The following is an 18,805-nucleotide window of genomic DNA, read 5'->3' on the forward strand; positions in this document are numbered from 1 at the left end:
TGATCTTTGACAAATCTGACAAAAACAAGAAATGGGGAAATGATTCCGTATTTAATAAATGGTGCTGGGAAAACTGGCTAGCCATATGTAGAAAGCTGAAACTGGATCCCTTCCTTACACCTTATACAAAAATTAATTCAAGATGGATTAAAGACTTACATGTTAGACCTAAAACCATAAAAACCCTAGAAGAAAACCTAGGCAATACCATTCAGGAAATAGGCATGGGCAAGGACTTTATGACTAAAACACCAAAAGCAATGGCAACAAAAGCCAAAATTGACAAAGGGGATCTAATTAAACTAAAGAGCTTCTGCACAGCAAAAGAAACTACCATCAGAGTGAACAGGCAACCTACAGAATGGGAGAAAATTTTTGCAACCTACTCATTGGACAAAGGGCTAATAACCAGAATCTACAATGAACTCAAACAAATTTACAAGAAAAAAAAACAACCCCATCAAAAAGTGGGCAAAGGATATGAACAGACACTTCTCAAAAGAAGACATTTATGCAGCCAAAAAACACATGAAAAAATACTCATCATCACTGGCCATCAGAGAAATGCAAATCAAAACCACAATGAGATACCATCTCATACCAGTTAGAATGGCGATCTTTAAAAAGTCAGGAAACAACAGATGCTGGAGAGGATGTGGAGAAATAGGAACACTTTTACACTGTTGGTGGGAGTGTAAATTAGTTCAACCATTGTGGAAGACAGTGTGGTGATTCCTCAAGGATTTAGAACTAGAAATACCATTTGACCCAGTGATCCCATTACTGGGTATACACACAGGATTATAAATTATGCTACTATAAAGACACATGCATATGTATGTTTATTGCGGCACTATTCACAATAGCAAAAACGTGGAACCAACCCAAATGTCCATCAATGATAGACTGGATTAAGAAAATGTGGCACATATACACCACGGAATACTATGCAGCCATAAAAAATGATGAGTTCATGTCTTTTCTAGGGACGTGGATGAAGCTGGAACCCATCATTCTGAGCAAACTATCACAAGGACAGAAAACCAAACACGGCGTGTTCTCACTCATAGGTGGGAATTGATCAATGAGAACACTTGGACAAAGGGCGAGGAACATCACGCATGGGGGCCTGTCTTGGGGTGGGGGCAGGGGGAGGGATAGCATTAGGAGATATACCTAGTGTAAATGACGAGTTAATGGGTGCAGCAAACCAACATGGCACATGTATACCTATGTAACTAACCTGCACATTGTGCACATGTACCCTAGAACTTAAAGTATAATTTGAAAAAAATATTTAAAGAGCTGATGTCATAACAATATGTTATCTGAAAACAAAGGAACTTATTAATAAATCAAAAACAAATGTAAATGAAAAAATCCTCTTACAGGTGGAAATAAGCCTTGAGTCAAAATAAAATTAAAATGTTAAGATATTCAGAATAATGAAAGTTTTACATACCAAAAATTTGGAGATGCAGCTTATAGCACTATATATTCATATTAGTAAAAAAGAAAAAACTAAAGTTTCCTGAGGTAAACATTCACCTCAAGAAATTTAGATCAGAATAATAAAGTCAAAGAAAGTAGAAAAGATAAAAATAAGAATAAAAAGTAATAAAATAGAAAGCAAAGACAAAATTAAAAAGCCAAATATGGTTCTTAGAATGTGTGTGTATACATATACATATATACACACATACATATATACATATATACACAATGTACAAATGTATCTATACAATATATATATATAATTGATAAGCCTATATACTATTGCTCAAAGAAGAAAAAAGATTAAAAAGCACAAATAAAATTGGGAAAGAAAAAAGGGGCATAGCCATAGATTCATATGAGAGTAAAAGACCATATCAATGATACCAATAAATTTGAAAATATAAAACTGACCAGTTTCCAGAAAAGTATAATTTTTTGGATATATGGGAACATTACCATGGTTCCAAAAGTCAGAGCTCCATAAAAAGTTACTCAAAAAAGTATTGCTCCCCGTTCATTCCTATGACCATATCCCCACTCCTCCATTCTTTCTACCTCATTCCCTTCTACTCCCTGTAGCTAATCAATCTCATTGTTTTTTTCCTTCCTGTGTTTTCTTATAGCCCTTTCTTACATGAATCAACAAATTAGGGATCAGCAAATGAAAGCCTGAGGGCTGTATCTAACCTGCTGCCTGTTTTGTAAACCAAGTATGATTGGAACCCAGTCTCAGTACCCTTCCCGGTAGTATGGGCTGTGATGGCTTTCACACTACAACTGCAGTTGGGTAGTCTCCACCAAGAACATGTGATCTACAAAATCTAAAATATTTGCCACCTGGCCCTTTCCAGAACAAAGTTAGCTAACCAGTGTTCTAGATGCTCTTTTATCCTTTGCTTTTTAAATTTCATATATCCTGGAAATTATTCCATACCGGTTCACAGAGACATTCTTTATTCTTTTCTCCAGCTGCATAGCACGGCCATCTATGTGGATGCATCACGGCTTATTCGACCACCCTCCTATACATGTGCATTTGGGTTATTGCCGATAGTTTGCACGTACAGCCAATGCTGTGAAAAATAATAATGTGGTATTACAGATCTTTTTTAAACTTCCCCGATACAATTTCTCATAAATATCCAGAAAGAAAACTAGTTTTCATTTGCTACACAAAAACTGATTCAAAGCAGATTTTGAATAATTTTTTCATTGTTGTTTCTTTAAGCTTTTATTTTGCCTCCTGGTTAAAACCTCAAAAATGAGGGCAGGATCAGGAAGAGAAATGTAACGTGGGCCATGCGTAGGCTCTCCTGGTACGTTGTAGCCTTGTGAGGCCTCTGGGGGAATGGCCATGCACAGATGACAGGCGAGGTGTCATTTATACCCAATTCCAGTAGTAAAGAGAGTCCAGTGACACAGCACTATTTTGAATGTTTCCCCATGTTTATGTTTTGATTGAGAAGGGAGTTCTCAGTGCATTGTTTGTGCTTCTGTTTTGATTATAAACGATGGATGGAAACTAATTGTGATAGAATACAATAAAACAAAAAAGAGGTAAATGCCTTGAGGTTAGGGACTATCTTTTCTTTTTTGTTTTTTTCCTCCAATCTCTTGTATCACCTTATTCTACCCACAATTGTGCTGTGCTCCATAGAACCTGGTTATCACTTGTCTACATATGTAGAAACTTCTCCTTTCTGGTTAGCTTGACATGTGAGTAACTCAGTGCCAAAAGCAAATCCTCACGTTGCTTGAATCTGTCTATATAGTATAGTCCTGATAACATTTTTAGAAACACTGATGCGGAAATAGAGACAAAGTGATTCCCCTTTATTTTTTGCATATATAAAACTTCTGGCCGGGCACCATGGCTCATGCCTGTAATCTCAGAACTTTTGGGGCCAAGGTGAGAGGACTGCTTGAGTCCAGAAATTTGAGAGCAGCCTGGGCAGCATGACAAAACTCTGTCTCTTCAAAAAATACGAAAATTAGCCAGATGTAGTGGCACACACCTGTAGTCCCAGCTACTCGGGACGCTGAAGTGGGAGGGTGGGTTAAGCCCAGGAGGTCAAGGCTGCAGTGAGCTGTGATTTTGTCACTGCACTCCAGCTTGGGCGACAGAGGGAGACGCTGTCTCATTTAAAAAAAAAAAAAAAAAAAAAAATTAAGGCAGAAGATCTTTGCCTTGTATTTTAGGTTAATTATTCCTCCACAGACAAAAATATTTTTAAATTTTCTGTTCAAACTTCCAATTTCATAGATGCCTATACTTTTCCAAAGTAAATTTTATATCAATAATTTTTCTTTTTTCATCATCATTCTTGGTTGGTTTTTAAAAAATCACTCGTTTATCTTCCTCTTTCCATCCATATTGCCAATGGATTTACTCAAACTCTTTGTTGCTTTCCTTCTAGATTATCATGGCCAAAGTTTAAGAAAAACAAAGACCAGATCTGTGACCCTTAGATGAACCCTGGGTCTCCGTGGAAGTCTGATCCAGGCAGGGTGATTAGTCACAGTACTGCTTGCAGTCTACTGATTAGTTTTTCTGTCACCCTAATCAAATATAAGCTTATTTAATTCTTATAACAGCATCTTGAGATAGTATAATGACCAGTTTACTAAAATTCAAATGCATTTGCTAATCTGGAAATTGAATGTAGGGGGGAAAAGCTACCTTTTTTGTAGTCATCTGGTTTACTTGAATCATCTCTGACCATTAGTTTTCTGGGGATTTTTCTCTATTATTGGCCTAGAGGGTGAAATGTATAACACAACAACAAACTTCCCTACAGCCAACAAACCCACAACCAATAAGACCAAAAAATGTAGAAGTGTCAGTAGTTCTTGAAAACATAATAGCAAATCAACTGTGTCAAGTTCAAGGAGACTAAGGAAGAAAAAAAAAACAAAACGAAACAGAGCAGCCAAATGGATGAAAATCTCAATTCATTTTCAAAAAAGAAAGAAGTAAAAGAATAAAGTAGAAAATATAAATACTATTCTATTCTCAGCTCTGAAATACCTAAAGAAGTTTTATAGATAGCTAATCTGATCTTCAGAAATTGTAGTCCGTGTTTGTAATTAACATCAGTCTATAAAAGTTCTGAACAGGAGAATGTGAGATGGTTAAAAACTCATGGAAATAAAAGGAAGCGTTCTGCCTTTTAGTGTGAAAAATAAATAATTCGTGAAAAACAAATGAGCATGCGCTGTGGAGATCTAAAAAAAAGACTGTGATCCTTAAAAATCTACAGATTTTAGAATTGAAATACAACAGCTTTCTAGAGTTGAAATATGACAGCATTTCTGTAAGCCATTATAGCAGGTAAAGGCTATTGGCTCTATAGGCTAAGCATGTCTTCATCAGCTGTAAGTCATAGCAGAGACCACTATTTCATGCCACTCCTCAGTGAGTCCTTTTGTAAGTCAGCTAACAATCTCCCAATTTACTTTTGAAATAACACAAAGCTGATTCAAATAACTCTGTAATATTGGATTAACCAATGTGCTGTGGGAATTCAGAGGAAATAGTGATTCATTCTAATTCAGGTGGAGGGCAGGAAATTACAGAATATTACCACAGGGTGGCTTTTATGCAGTTCTTCAAAGATAGGCAAATCTGACAACTATTGTCTTGCTTATGCAACACATATGCATAGAAAAATTACAAAATGTGGATCCTCAGAAATAAAATCCATAGTCCTATGGAAAACCCTAATTTCACTACTTAGAAAAAAAGTGCTTCTATATGCAGATATGCAAATTTATAATAAACATGCAGTTTTCTCTGTGTGTGTGTGTGTGCATGTAGAGAGAGAGAGATGGGATCTCACTATGTTGCCCAGGCAACACACCTGGCGTAAATATGCAGTTTCCTGACACATTTCTTATAATATGTTGTGAACATGTTTGCATCTTTCTTTCAGGTGATAATATATCCTTATATGTTTATATCTTAAATTAGCCAGATCTCATTTTGTAGACATTTTCTTTCCAGTTGTTTGTTGGTATACACATGTAAGATGTGTTAAAATGTCTTTCAACAATATATATCTTTGAGTACTTAGATTACATCTTTGAATATTCAGATTATTATTATTATTTTATTTTAATTTTATTTGAGACACAGTCTTGCTTTGTAGCCCAGGCTGGAGTGCAGTGGCGTGATCTTGGCTCACTGCAACCTCTGCCTCCCAAGTTCAAGCTATTCTTCTGTCTCAGCCTCCCAAGTAGCTGGGACTACAGGCGTGCCTGGCTAATTTTTGTATTTTTAGTAGAGATGGGGTTTCATCATGTTGGCCAGGCTGGTCTCGAACTCCTGACCTCATGGTCTGCCCACCTCAGCCTCCCAAAGTGCTGGGATTACAGACGTGAGCCACCGCGCCCGGCCTGTCAGATTATCTTTTAGGAGGAATCCCTAGAAGTGGATTTGCTGAGGGCTGACACCAGAGTTACCAATGTTCTCTTTTCTCTAAAATCTATTAAGTTGTTCCGACTATATCACCTTCTTCATGACATGTCACTGTCCAGCTACTGCACCATTTCTCTGTTCCATTTTCAAGCAGAATAACCCTAGGTGTTTAAAGAATCTCCAATTCTTCTCCTTTCTCTCTTAAAACCATTCTAATCAGGCTTTCCCCCCAGCCACTCTATCAAAATTCCTCTTGTCCAAATAACCAACCATCATGCCCTCCCCACATATATACACATACTCACATTGTGTCAAATCCAATATGAAATCTCATTCATCATCTTACTTGATCAGACAGTAACTTTTGAGATAGATGATCATTTTCCTCTTCCAGATACATTTTCTCACTTGGATTCCAGGACACCACACACTCCTGGTTTCCCTTTCAGCTCACTGGACACTCACTCTGCCTCCTCATCCTATTGACCCACATTATCTGGGTGATCTCATTAAGTCTCCTAGCTTTAAAAACCATCTCCTTGCCTATAAGTTCCAACTAGTGTCTCTTGTCTAGTCCTCACCCTTAAACTAAAACACAAATATCCAAACTCATGCACACTGAAAACTTACCATATCTATTAACAACTCCTGATCTTTATTCCTCCTGCTTTAAAAAACAAAACCCCACCCCAATCTTTCCCTTCTCTGTAAATAACAATGGCCATCCCTGCAGCTGCTCAAGCCTAAGACCTTAGAATTATTCTAAATCATTCTTATCTTACACCACCTTCAGTTTTTCAAGAAATCTTATTGTCTCTATCCCTAAAACATATTTAGAATCTAGACTCTCACCACTTTTGATGCAGGATTTTTGACCCCTTTGCGGGACTCATGACAGGGATGCCCATTTACTCAGCCCATCCCATTTGGTCCCTCGTGGGAGGGAGCATGTAGGCAAGCAAGCGCAGGAACTGGCCAGCCGCTTTAGTGCCAGCAGTACCAAACCTCAAGGCCCCAGAGGGCGTGTTGCAATGCTCTCTTAGCTCCACCATCTGCAGACAGCAGTGTGTTATCAGCTCAGTGGGCCCCTTTGCCTTGTCACATGCGGTGGCTGCCTTTCACCAGCAAGGGCAAAGGGCCAGTGTGACAGTCTTTTTGGGTACCTTCACTTGGTGGGTCCCGAATTCTTGTCCGGTGCCCAAGAAGAATGAAGTCATGCAGACCAAATGAAGGATGGGGAAAGTGAAGAATTTTATTGAGCAGTGAAAGGGGTTCTTAGTAAAGAGGGGAGCTGGAAAGGCAATGGGAAGGGCAGGTCACTCTCCCCTGAAGTCAAGTTGCCTCTCTTAACATCCAGCCATTGTCTCTGAAGTCAAGTGACCTCTCAATGTCCAGCTGTTTCTCCTCTCTACCAGTTGAGTCTCGGGTCTTTATAGGCACAGGATCGGGGGGGCAGACCACAGGTAGTTTTGGAAAAGGCAACATTCGATTGGTAAAAAGACATTCTTCAGAAAGAACCAATCAGGAGAGAGCAGGCAAACAGGGAGAGAAGTTCTCACTTTGAGCCACGGGTTTCAGGTTTTTGGACTTGAAGCTGGGGCTTTACGAGGGACCTGCCCCTGTCTGCCTAGTTTCTCTGCCTCCTGTCTCCATCACTTTTACTGCTCCTACTCTGAATTATTAAGAGCCCCTAACTAGTCTCCCTGCATTTGCCCTTAATCCCTATATCTAGTTACAACACAGAGGCCTGAGTGATCCTTTTAAAATGGAAGTCAGGGCCGGATGTGGTGGCTCATGCCTGTAATCCCAGCACTTCGGGAGGCTGAGGTGGACAGATCACGAAGTCAGGAGATCGAGACCATCCTGGCTAACACGGTGAAACCCCATCTCTACTAAAAATAAAAAAAAATTAGCCAGGCATAGTGGCAGGTGCCTGTAGTCCCTGCTACTCAAGAGGCTGAGGCAAGAGAATGGCGTGAACCTGGGAGGCGGAGCTTGCAGTGAGCCGAGACTGTGCCACTGCACTCCAGCCTGGACGACAGAGCAAGACTCTGTCTCAAAAAAAAAAAAAAAAAAAAAAAAAAAAAGGAAATCAGATCTTACCACTCCTCTGCTCAAAACTCTGTATAGCTCCTCCATTTCACCTAGAGTAAAAGCCAAAATTCTCCCAATGCTCTATAAACCCTGAACTCAATGTTACCTTCTGACCCCCAACAGATCCTCTCTGATTTCATCCTCTACTTTTGTTCTCCTAGTTCACTGCTCCAGCCCACCCAGACCTACTAGCCATTTGGTGAAGGAACCATGCATGTGCCTGCTTCAGGGCCTTTGCACTGGCTGTTCCCTGGGTCTGCAATGTTTTTTCATCCAATATCTTCATAGCTCGGTCCCTTGCTGCCTTCAGGTCTTTGCTCAAATACCACTTTATCTCTGAGGTTCTAAGTGATGTCCTCTTTTCAAAGGGCCTCCTCCCTTCTATGCTTACTGTCCATTTTTTGCTTTTTCCCCATAATATTTCTCTTCTTCTGATACTTTTTTTTGTTTGTGCAATTTGTTATTTTTTTGGACCCCAAAATGTATTCATAAGTGCAGGCATTTTTCTCTAATTTGTTCAATACTGGAAGAGAGTCAATGTTACAGATACATATTTAATGCTTTTAATGCAGACCTCAATTTGCTTCTAAAGAAATGAAGGTACAGTGTTTAAATAAGTAGACAAGGTGGAGAAGGATGGCTCATGTTGAGGCCACAGTATTGACAAAGCCACTGAAATGCAAGAAAGCAAAATGGTGCGCTGGATGCCAGGTGTTTCTGATGTATCAAGGGTGGGATACAGGATCTATTTAAAATAGGAACACATAAATGGAACAAGGCAATATTTTAATGGAAAGCACAAAATCAGCTTACTCCACAATAAGAAGAAGATGAAATGAAATGAAAAGAGTTCCACACGAGGATACTGACTGAGGTACTGGGACACTTAATGAAAACTTTCACCATAAAAAAGTTGACAAAGTACTAAATTCTGTTTGGGAGGGCAGCTGTCTTTGAAAAGGTAAGAAGTCTATGGCCATACCACCCTGAACGTGCTGGATCTCATCTGAGAAAGTAATGAAAACTATGGCTTCTCCCAAGAAAATTGCACATATCTACAAAGTTTGGAGAGTCTACAACCTCCTGAAACCTATGCATGAACCACCACAGGCCAGTCATTAAGAATCTCAATCAAGATTAAAAAAAGAATCCTGGTTAAGAAATATTATTTCAGCATGATAATCACTTGTACAGAAATGATGCTTAGATAAGGATATGGGTGATTGTAACATTGAGTTATAACATTTTGCATAGATCTTTGTTTTTTTTTCTTTTTAAATTGCTCAGACTATTCTCTATAACAATTGTGCAATCTTTGAAGCTGAAGTTTATTCCACTAAAAGAGAATTCAACCACCATATCTTAAATAATATGTAGAATCAAGTATCCCAAAATCAACTCAGTGAACATTCAAATTGAAAACTCCTTGTTTTAAGCTTGATATCAATAACATTATGAAGTTCACAAGATAATCAGAAGGAAGACTATTTAGGTACTGGTAATTCGATTTTTTAAAAAATTGAAATTGGCAAACATTCCACCCAAACAATCTAAGCTATGGTCTGTCTTCTGTACAACCTTATCACTAGGCATCTTTCATCTGAATAATTCAGTAAAATATTAATAATGAGTCTTTGCTTTTCTACCAAATACCCCTTCTCTCTGTAAAACAGAATCCAGAAATAATTAGTGGGAAATTCAGCTTGAGTAGTTTTCCTTGGTCAGATAGGTCTCTAGAGAGAGGTGTGGTAAGCAAAGGGAAAGGGTCTTATTTACGTCCTAAATATAAACAGCTCTTTATTCACTGAGGCCATTCTTTGCACTGTAGTAATGCTGGTGCAGAAAACTCTCTTGTCTGAAATCTATTCCATATCTGATATCTGATGCCAACCCCTATAGTGATAAAGGCCACAGACACAAATCCAGAGGCACCGAATCTAAACAGTCAGTCCTGAGAGGTCTCTCTGGTTGGTTTCTTTCCCCTGTTGCCATCCATCAGAGGACGAGTTTACCAACAGCCATCAGCCAAGCACATCCAAACTGGATCCAGGCCAAGAGCAAGCAGGATTGTTGAAATCTGGGCAGCAAGGTGGAAGGGTGGCCAGGGCATCAGCTGGATGAAAACATGCGGGGACTGCTGGGCAGCAGCTGGAAGAAGTTTGGACATGCTGGCCGGGGGACATATGAGTGGTTAACCAGCGAGCCCAGCCTGCCTCTCCTGGAGACCCAGCTGCAGGTCTGTACTTATGACTTAAGTCTTTTCTTTCCCAAAGCATCTTCATCAGTTTTAAAATCCATAATATCTACGGTTTTAGGATCATAAAATGTAGTGGCAGCATTTTGTCTTACAGCTATAACAAAAATAGGAATTCACTGATTGGCATGGTCTAAAGGGAATAAATTGAAAGTTGCATTTTTTGGACAAGGATACATTCAAGTAAAACTTGGCACAACTATATCCTAAGAACACTTGATATCTGAAATATGTTGAAGAACACCTGAAAGCAGCAGTCAACAGAGGTGTTACAACAGAAATGCCTCAGTGTTATAACTTTGCTCTTTGCTCAGTAAGCAATGTCTACATATACAAAAATAAGAGCCTCTCTTTGGTCCTGGCTGTGTATTAACCACTGTTTTTAAGTGTTAGCAGAAACCATGCATCTTACTTCAGGTAAGACAGCAGGGGGTTAAAGAGATTTTGTCTCTCACTAAGAAATGCGGCAGCTGCTTTTGCTTTGTCTGGCAAATCACCAGTGCAGTCTCCGTAGGAAGCAGCACTAAGGACAAATATTTGTACAAACCTAAACCTAAGAATTAATTTTATAATCAGAGGAGAAATGAATGACACCGCCGACAACACAAGAAAGAAGGAAATCAAACTATTTTCTTGCTTTCTGGAAAACCAACTGGTGAGATTAGTATTTAAGTTCTCCAAAACCACATTTTACAGAAAAAAAATACATAAATATATATTGATGTGGATATTGAGATATCCTTTAGCAGTTACACCTTTAATTGGACATTTCTTTAAAACATCCCCTGAACAACAAATGCCTTTAGCCAATATAAACATCAGAAAAACATTAAAAGTTAAAAAATAACTTTGAGGCGGGTAAGCAAATTAGGATATTTGGCTAAAAAAGACATCCTTTCCACATTAAAAAAAAATCCAACAATTCTAAGTAATATAACATAAATAATTAAATAAGCAAATTAAGGATACTGTAATGAATTTGTCTGATAGCACTGGGCCTCTCTTAACTGGAAAAGTCCTTTGTCTCAAGAAATTGTACTAGTTTGCTGTATAAAAGTCTTCTAACACCACTTGCTATGTGGACAAATTTAACTCAGCCAATGGAATAACTGATTACAGCAGGGACTGTGGTATTTCTCCTTTCCCAAATTTTTGCAACTAGTATTGAGAATACCTTAAGTAGCATAATTATAAACAAAGGGTCTATTACATAGAACTTTTTAAATAGAACATTAAGTATCTGTATATTCTATGCATACTTTCTATGATATAATAGAGAATTTAAAATTTATGGCCACAACTGATCAGAAACTGTTATCATCCATATTATTGATAGAGAATGAAATAAAAATAGATCATGAGAAATGGTCCATGCTTATCAGGGTTTAAGTATTAAAAGAGAAAATAGCCAAAGCTATTATTGAATTATTAAGCTAGTATAAGCTATTAAGCTATTATTTAATCATTAAAAATGTTAAAACATTTTTTGGTGATTCATCTAGAAAGAAAAAGCAAATTATAGTTAAAATGTTCTTACCCCAACTTGATTTCTTAATAATTATAGCAAATTTATGACTTCATCTACTCTTACAGCTTTTGTAATCAAAGTCCTTATTATGTCACAACAGATTTTAAGTTAATAATTCTGATATCGAATTAGATTTTATGTAAGAAAACAGAAGGAATTTATAGTTTAGAAATTTAACAATCGCATACATAAAACGTAAGAGACTTTTTCTGAAAATATGTATTTATTAAAATATAAATTTAGTTATGCCAGATTTTATTTTCTAGCCTCACCAGTAAATTTCTAGATTTCTCTGATTATCTTTAGTATTTTAGGTTGAGTAAACTTGACTGCTCGAGTCACTGAGATATAAATATATAAGTACTATCACCAAGTGCTTTATGCACTTTAATTCATTTACTTCTCATGCTAACCCTTGAAAACGGATGTCATTAATTCCATTTTATAGAAGAGAAAGCCTAGGCCCAGAGAAGGCAAGTGAACAGTCCATAGTCACACAGGTGTTAGAACATTATAGGAATTCAAACACAGAGCTGTCAACCCCCAAAGATGATGCTCTGCTTCTCAAGAACACTATTTTTATGTTCTTTAAGCTAAAATACCTTAATTCATATCTTACCAAGGACAAAATATCTGGAAATATAAATATTAAATAAACCATCTAATTTCAAGTTAAAACCACACACATAGTTATAAAGTCTTTAGGGAATAACAAAAGATTATACAAACATCTAGCATTATAAAATGCTGACTAGGGCCGGGCGCAGTGGCTCATGCCTGTAATCCCAGCACTTTGGGAGGCCGAGGTGGGTGGATCATGACGTCAGGAGATCGAGACCATCCTGGCTAACACGGTGAAACCCCGTCTGTACTAAAAATACAAAAAATTAGCCGGGCGTGGTGGCGGGTGCCTGTAGTCCCAGCTACTTGGGAGGCTGAGGCAGGAGAATGGCGTGAACCCGGGAAGCAGAACGTGCAGTGAGCCGAGATCGCACCACTGCACTCCAGTCTGGGCGACAGAGCGAGACTCTGTCTCTAAATAAATAAATAAACAAACAAACAAACAAATAAATAAATAAAATGCGGGCTAGATAAACCAGTCTCCTAAGAGGTCATGACCCGCAAAACATGTGTCCTTTCCACCAAAATCAAGGAGTGAACCTCATCTCTCATAGTTTATGAGGGTTTTTGTTGTTGTTGTTGTTGTTTTTTTGAGATGGAGTCTCACTTTGTCGTCCAGGCTGGAGTGAAGTGGCACAATCTCGGCTCACTGCAAGCTCTGCCTCCTGGGTTCAAATGATTCTCTTGCCTCAGCCTCCCCAGTAGCCAGGATTACAGGTGCCCACCACCGCGCCCTGCTAATTTTTTTTGTACTTTTAGTAGAGACGGGGTTTTACCATGTTGGCCAGGCTGGTTTCAAACTCCTGACCTCAAGTGATCCTCCCACCTCAGCCTCCCGAAGTCCTGGGATTACAGGCATGAGCCACTGAGCCTGGCCTAGGTTTTCTTTTAAATAAGCAAGAAGCTTAATATTCTGTTTGCTTATTTTAAACATAATTACAAGGCTTTAAAATATTTTATTTTCCTCCATAGTAGATACTAACATTTACACTTGTTACTATATGCTTTATAAAAGAGAGAAACTTTTTAATACTTTGTTATTTCTTAGTAGCCTTATTAAAGTCAGTCTCTGTGCAATTAGGAACAGTATTTTTTTTTTAACGTTGCTTTTCTACTTTGCTGTTTAAGCATCATTTCATGCCTATTGTATTATTTATGCCATCAGGAGCCATTATAATTTCTGTGAGCTAATATTATAAAATCGATACCTTTTAGGTTGCCCAAGAATTTATCTGTAATTCTTTGTCTGTAAAAAGGTAAAATGTTTTCATATTTATCCCACAAGTTTTACAAAAACAAATTTAAAGAATTTTAAAAATCTCATTCATCATAAGTACCATCAAATCCAAATTCAGTTATTTACATTTGACATGCATGTAATATTTACATGTGCTATGAACACATAATGAGATTTTGTTCCAGAATTAAAGAATTTAAGTGAGTCCCACATGATCCGTTAGTGGCAATAAATCATAATTGGTCTCATTCTAAATAAAATAAGTACATAAATAGTAAGAATTTTCTTTCAAGAAAATGAACAGCGGACCTACTAACTAAAATTTATTTCGATATTTTTACTTTGTGGAAATTTTGTAAGATCTCATCAACATATACCTTTTGACATTCTGAATTCACACTTTATTGTGTAAATTAATATTATTTCATATAGGCTGAAGCTCACTGGCATAAGTAAATGATAGTGATTTTTAGAATAAGTAATAATGGAAAAAAGAATGAAAGATGAGAGTGAACTTCAGGGCCTTAGAAATGCGAGGCCTTGGCCGGGTGCTGTGGCTCACGCCTGTAATCCCAGCAGTTTGGGAGGCCAAGGGAGGCGGATCACTTGAGGTCAGGAGTTTGAGACCAGTCTGGCCAACATGATGAAACCCTGTCTCTACTGAAAATACAAAAATTAGCCGGGCGTGGTGGCACATGCCTGTAATGCCAGCTACTCGGGAGGCTGAGGCAGGAGAATTGCTTGAACCCTGGGGACAGAGGTTGCAGTGAGCCAAGATTGCACCATTGCACTCCAGCCTGGGTGACAGAGCAAGACTGTGTCTCAAAAAAAAAAAAAAAAAAAAGAAAGAAAGAAAGAAAGAAAGAAAAAAAAAGAAATGTGAGGCCTTCTTTCCACATCTCCTAACTAGGCTTCCTTCCCTAACTCCAGGGCACCCAGGGGGTGAGCTCCACCCAGGAGGATGTGGAGCCCTTCCTGTGCATCCTTCTGCCGGCCACCATCCTGCTCTTCCTGGCATTTCTGCTGTTGTTCCTGTACCGCCGCTGCAAGTCCCCGCCACCCCAGGGGCAGGTGTTCAGCATTGACCTACCAGAGCACCCACCTGCAGGAGAGGTGACAGACCTCCTGCCCGGCCTGGCCTGGAGCAGTGAGGACTTCCCGTACTCCCCACTGCCCCCGGAGGCCACTCTCCCCTCCCAGTGTTTACTGCCCTCCTACGAAGAGGCCACCAGAAATCCTCCTGGGGAGGAGGCCCAGGGATGCAGTCCTTCAGTATGAAAAGGGCTCACCTGGACTGGAAGAGCAAAAATAAACTGCTCTTGGGAATCATACAAAACACAGCTCTCCACCTTTAATACAGCACCCATGAGAAGAGGGAGAAGGGCCCCTAGACCCAAGAAGCTGCTATTCATTGGCCAACCTCTGACAATGGGGCACTTCAGGCTGAGGGCAAAGCTTGGCAAATGCCAATCTGGTTAACCTATCTTCACATTCCTTAGGGGAAAGTTTCCCAGGTTCTTCCAAAGATGACTGCACTCTCCTAAAATGTATAACACGCCTGAGAAAAAAAGGAAAGTTCTATGTGAGTTGAAAAAAAAAACCAGTTAATTACTAATGAGCACAGGAACAGGCTCTGAAGGGCAAGAAAAAAAACTCTGGACCAGCCAAAGGTAACTACTTTTGCCACCAAATAGAACTTTTCTTCCCACACCAGTTTTTCAGGGTTTCATGGTTTGTTTCACTTCTGTATGAATGCTCCAAGATATAGAGAGTTCTAGAAGGAGTAAAAGACATCTCTAGAACTGCAGGGGATAGTTGTGTTGTAAATAATGGTGAAATATATTATAATATTAGCAATGAAAGTGTAGATATTCGCAAACAGTTAAAAAATAATAATAAAGCTGTCCAAAGTTATCTTCTTTGTAGTGTCACCTTGCTTATTTGTCTTCTGATTTGCTTCCTTGAATGGGGGAGGGATGTGGCTTAGTGACATGGGATTGTCTCACACTAGGATATTATGGGTCATCTGACCGTGCTGTGGCAAAAGAGAGAGCTTCTGCTATAACACATTATCTTATTAGACATCACTTTTATTATATAACACTACCATGTAATAAGTCATGTATAGCACTGTGACTGAATTTGTAGGCTTCACCAAGCAACAATGACAGTAGAAATCAGGTTAACATTGGAAAGGAAAGGTCAATATTTTGGATTACATGGTAAAGAAAAAACCATTGGTTCCAATAGGGACCTTATAGCCACATAGTTCAAATTCTTGCTTTATAGACATCAAAGCTAGAGCTTAGAGAGGTTAAGTGACTTGCCCAACGTAACATACCTTGTAAGAGGCAGAGCCAAGAACAGAAGCCTGGCCTCTCTGTCCCGGGCAGAAGCATCTTCCACTGTGCCAGATGTTCTCCCCAGAAAATTGCAAAGGTCAAATTTCAGCCCAGGCTCCTGGAGGATCAGGGCTCTCAGAAGGATTAGCACAGTTGAGAGTGGAATTGATATTGATACAAGGTCTCCCTCTGTGATTTTTCTTTTTCTTTCTTGAGACAGGGTCTTGCTCTGTCACCCAGGCTGAAGTGCAGTGGCACAAATATGGCTAACTGCTGCCTTGACCTCCTGGGCTCAAGTGATCCTCCCACTTCAGCCCCCTGAGAGGCTGGGACCATAGGTGTGCACCACCATGCCCAGCTAATTTTTATTTTTTTTTTATAGAGACAGGATCTTGCCTTCTTGCCCAGGCTAGTCTTAAACTCTTAGGCTCAAGCAGTCCTCCCGTCTCAGCCTCCCAAAGTGCTAGAATTACAGGTGCGAGCCACCACGCCTGGCCTCCTCAGTGATTTTTCAAATAAGGAGACATAGGTGGGTAATACCACTTGGGAGGTACATCAAAATACCCATGGAGGTGACAAGGGAAAGCAGGAAGTGACATGTATAGTCTTAAACTCTTATTCAATGCTAGAATATTTTTGAAAACAATTTTTATTATTTTCACAATGCAAAATTCAAAACTAGACATTGTTTGATGGTTCAAAATGAACAAAAAATGGTGGCTTAAAAAAATCATTTTGGGGCCAGGCATGGTGGCTCACGCCTGTAATTCTGGCATTTGGGGAGGCTGAGGTGGGAGGATCTTCTGCCTGGACAACACAGTGAGACACCATTTCTCCAAAAAAAAAAAAAAAATTCGCCAGGTGTGGTGGTGCATACCTGTGGTCTCACCTAGTTGAGAGGCTGAGGTGGGAGGATTGCTTGGGCCCAGGATGTTGAAGTTGCAGTGGGCCGTGATCGTGTCATTGCACTCCAGTGTGGGTGACAGAACTAGACCCTGTCTCAAAAAAAAGTCATTTTAGCATGAACATTTTTATGCTAGATATGCAATGTGGTAAAGTTTAAAACAACAAAGTAGGCAAAAATAGAATACTTTTAAAAATGTAACCTCATAGAAATAATAGTTGTGGTTTTGAAGACTAAAGCAAAATATAATCTATTTAGGTGAAAATCAATAGGTTTTCTTTTAGGGAAATGGTACTGACCAATTCTCTAGTGTTCTTTAAAGGAAATAAACAAATGGAAATTCAAGAAGCTCAGCACACAGCCTTCTTCAGAATTTTTTTTTTTTTTTTTGTTACAGAGTCTCGCTCTGTCACCCAGGCTGGAGTGCAGTGGCGTGAGCTGGGCTTACAGCAACCTCTGCCTCCCAGGTTCAACTAATTCTCCTGCCTCAGCCTCCCAGGTAGCTGGAATTACAGGCACGTGCCATCACGCCTAGCTAATTTTTGTATTTTTAGTAGAGACGGGGTTTCACCATTTTGACCAGGCTGGTCTCAAACTCCTGACCTGACCACCCACCTCAGCCTCCCAAAGTGCTGGGATTACAGGCATGAGCCACCATGCCTGGCCCGCAATTTTTTCTTAATCCCAAGAATCTAGTTCGGTGAGAGACCCAGTTGATTGTTTCCCAATTGCCATTCTTCCTTCCTCCTTGCTCACAGAACCCTAATTTGGTTCTGGGATCCTGAGACTACCTGCTTAAGGCAGGCTGGGCCCTTCTAAAACCCTGGGGGTGCATCATGACATTTAATTAGGCGATTTTTAATTCACTCACCAGGGACTGATTTGGTCTTTGGGACCTAAGGGGATACCTACAAGGGAGAAGGGGCTCATTCTAGAAAAGTTTGCCTCACTATTTAAAAATAAACACATGGAAAGAAATTCCCTTGCTCTCTGCTGGATGCGCATCTGTCTGTGATGATGTTGTAGAGCAGCTGAACTGACCCTGCAACTGTCTACATTTTAATGATAGAATACCTTTCCTACTGTTTTTTTGTTTTTGTTTTTTGAGACAGGGCCTTGCTCTGTCTGCCAGGCTGGAGTACAGTGGCACAAACTTGGCTCAGTGCAGCTTCAACCTCCCCGGCTCAAGCCATCCTCCTGCCTCAGGTCCCTGAGGAGCTGGGACTACAGGCATATGCCACCACACCTGGCTAATTTTTGTATTTTTTGTAGAGATAGGGTTTTGCCACGTTGCCGAGGATGGCCTTGAACACCTTGGCTCAAGCAGTCCACTCACCTCAGCCTCCCAAAGTGCTGCTGGTATTACAGGCATGAGCCACCATACCCAGCCCTTTCCTACTGGTTTAAGCCATTTAAGCCAGGCTTGCTACTTGAAGACAAAAGCATCCCAACTGCTACAATTTCTCTCTCTCTCTTTTTTTTTTTTTTTTTGGTTTTTTTGAGACGGAGTCTCGCTCTGTCACCCAGGCTGGAGTGCAGTAGTGCAATCTCGGCTCACTGCAGCCTCCACCTCCCAAGTTCCAGCGATTCTCCTGCCTCAGCCTCCCAGGTAGCTGGGACTACAGGAACATGTCACCACGCCCAGCTAATTTTTGTATTTTTAGTAGAGACAGGGTTTCACCATGTTAGCCAGGCTGGTCTCGAACTCCTGACCTCAAGTGAACCACCTGCCTCAGCCTCCCAAAGTGCTAGAATTACAGGCATGAGCCCCCGCGCCCGGCTGCTACAATTTCTAACTAAGGAGATGCATTGCCATGTTTTAAAATGTTCTGATAAGACATGTAAAATAAGTAACCAATGCTAGGACTCATTAAAAATGTTATCAGTGATTTAGGGAAAGAAACATTTTAT

General features: G+C 39.7%; 1 protein-coding gene across 1 annotated transcript; it reads left to right on the forward strand.

The window, feature by feature from the left end:
- Positions 1-9,965: 9,965 nt before the first annotated feature.
- Positions 9,966-15,558, forward strand: SMIM28 (small integral membrane protein 28). Its single transcript, XM_031011939.2, has 2 exons — positions 9,966-10,244; positions 14,579-15,558. Exons 1-2 carry the CDS (start codon positions 10,134-10,136, stop codon positions 14,924-14,926), a joined length of 459 nt encoding a protein of 152 aa, XP_030867799.1. The 5' UTR covers positions 9,966-10,133; the 3' UTR covers positions 14,927-15,558.
- Positions 15,559-18,805: the final 3,247 nt, after the last annotated feature.

The sequence above is a fragment of the Gorilla gorilla genome, chromosome 5 (assembly GCF_029281585.2).
Source record: "Gorilla gorilla gorilla isolate KB3781 chromosome 5, NHGRI_mGorGor1-v2.1_pri, whole genome shotgun sequence".
Classification (NCBI taxonomy): domain Eukaryota; kingdom Metazoa; phylum Chordata; class Mammalia; order Primates; family Hominidae; genus Gorilla; species Gorilla gorilla.